We start from the raw sequence: 1,897 nt of genomic DNA, 5'->3' as shown, positions 1-1,897 counted from the left end.
TTAATATAATAGATTATTATATATCTCAAAAGCTTGAAATAACCATCATCCAATTAATTCAGAGTCCGTGAAACGAAAACAAGTCAAGAGATCCGTCGTATGTACAAATGTAAAATTTTTTTTGTTGGTAAATTTTTTTTTTCTAAAAAAAGTTGGGAAGTAGTTTTTTCTTCCAGCTTTCTTTTAAAAAAAATTATTTTTTTTTTCTTTTATGGAAGGAGATTTAACTAAATACACAAGTGGCCAAGTGTTTCATTGAATCTCCGTTAATGGGTAAGGAATTGATAAATTGATCCTTACAAGAGGAAAGTAGGGCAGTCCCTTTAGACTCTGACTGAGATGTTGATGGTGAGGAGGAGATGGTGAGATTGGTAGTGGTGTTGTTGTTGTTGGTGTTATTGTTTGGTCTCGGTGTGATGATGGAACTGTTGGAGATGGAGGAAGAGAAGTTAGAAGTGTACGTAGTGTTGTTGTTGCCGGGCGAGCTACAAGAGTCCAAACTACTGGAACTTGTGCCCCGGTAAAGTATTCCTATGCTGCCGTTTTCACCGATTCTGTAAGAAACGTCCAGTGGATCTATCCACACAGTCAATTCACGAGGGAAGAATGTGAAGATTTCTTCCTCTGTAAATCCGCACCTCTCGCCAGCTACTTTAATCAGAGGATCCATTTTGTGATTCATCCGGAGGCATCGGTAGCCACTGCCTTTGTTGGGTTTCTCCGGGAACCAATGATCTCTATAGTGACTCAGAAGAAGGGACTGTAGGTAACATTTGAATAAATCTGTCTTCTCCGAACATATGGAGTGGGTCCTGAGAATACTGGACAGAAATTCGGTAGCGCTTGCTACTTCGTTCATCATCTTGCTGACAAAAACATTCAGAGATGGAACTTCAAGTCAAAAGAAGGGATCAGCACAACGCAGAAGCAATTTAAAAAAAAAATTAAATTATATAATTATTGGTTTTCTTTTCCTTGGTGCTGTTTCGGTAGAGGTTCAGTTGAATACTGATAGAAATATAAAGAACTTTCTGGCTTTTTTCTAAAATAGTTGGCTTAAGTTTACGCTTCCGAAGAAAAGAAAAAAAAACGTAGATTTTCTTGCGTGAAGATAACAGACAAATAGGGGGGAAAAAGAATCAATTTTGTTCTCTATCCAACAACAGTCTGTTTTGGTATATATATATACTTTGGTGGGCTTTTTTGTTTTTTCTTGGTTTTCTTTGAGAGCTGTAAAAAGTGGTTCTTTGTTTGGTAGCCAGTAAGGTAGTAAGAGAGAGAACTGCAGAAGCGTAATGGACGTATAAATCAACAACAGGAACACAACTAACGCCAAACGACAGAGGAGTAGGACGAGCAATAATATAAGGGAACTGACGTCATAAAACGATGACGATTTTGTCTAGCTATCCAATCAGATTCGGCTATTCACCCTCTCCCCCCATTTTCATACCATATATGGTTGTTAACTCAGCAGTCAATGTTATGACACAGATTTCCCTACGTACACAACAACACTCATGTTACATACATTTGCATACGGCGAAGCACACGACACACACACACACATATATACATACATCAATGTATACACATCATGCGCACATACATACAAACACCTAGATACTTGCACGATGATACGCGCATACATCACTTTACGCACCCTTCCCTCCCCCCATCATACACATATATGCAATCACGAAGATACGCACGCATCCATGTCCCTCCCTTCTATTCTTCCCCTCCCCCATGACATACGCAGCCACATGCATACATCTATGGTGATACTCTCATATCTAACTACTTACACCCACACACACAGAAAGATATATTCCCCCACCACATACATACCAGACTGTATTTAGTATGTAATTTTTATTGTTGCTACCGTCTTGTC

General features: G+C 38.9%; 1 protein-coding gene across 1 annotated transcript; it reads right to left on the bottom strand.

The window, feature by feature from the left end:
• Positions 1–193: 193 nt before the first annotated feature.
• LOC106873597 (protein BTG1) lies at positions 194–1,352 on the bottom strand. Its single transcript, XM_014921030.2, has one exon. It carries the CDS (start codon positions 860–862, stop codon positions 224–226), a length of 639 nt encoding a protein of 212 aa, XP_014776516.1. The 5' UTR covers positions 863–1,352; the 3' UTR covers positions 194–223.
• Between the last annotated feature and the right edge of the window lie 545 nt (positions 1,353–1,897).

This window comes from Octopus bimaculoides, chromosome 6, assembly GCF_001194135.2.
Source record: "Octopus bimaculoides isolate UCB-OBI-ISO-001 chromosome 6, ASM119413v2, whole genome shotgun sequence".
In the NCBI taxonomy this organism is placed as follows: Eukaryota; Metazoa; Mollusca; class Cephalopoda; order Octopoda; family Octopodidae; genus Octopus; species Octopus bimaculoides.
The sequence above is the reverse complement of the archived record's forward strand: the minus strand, read 5'-3'. Positions and strand labels throughout refer to the sequence as shown.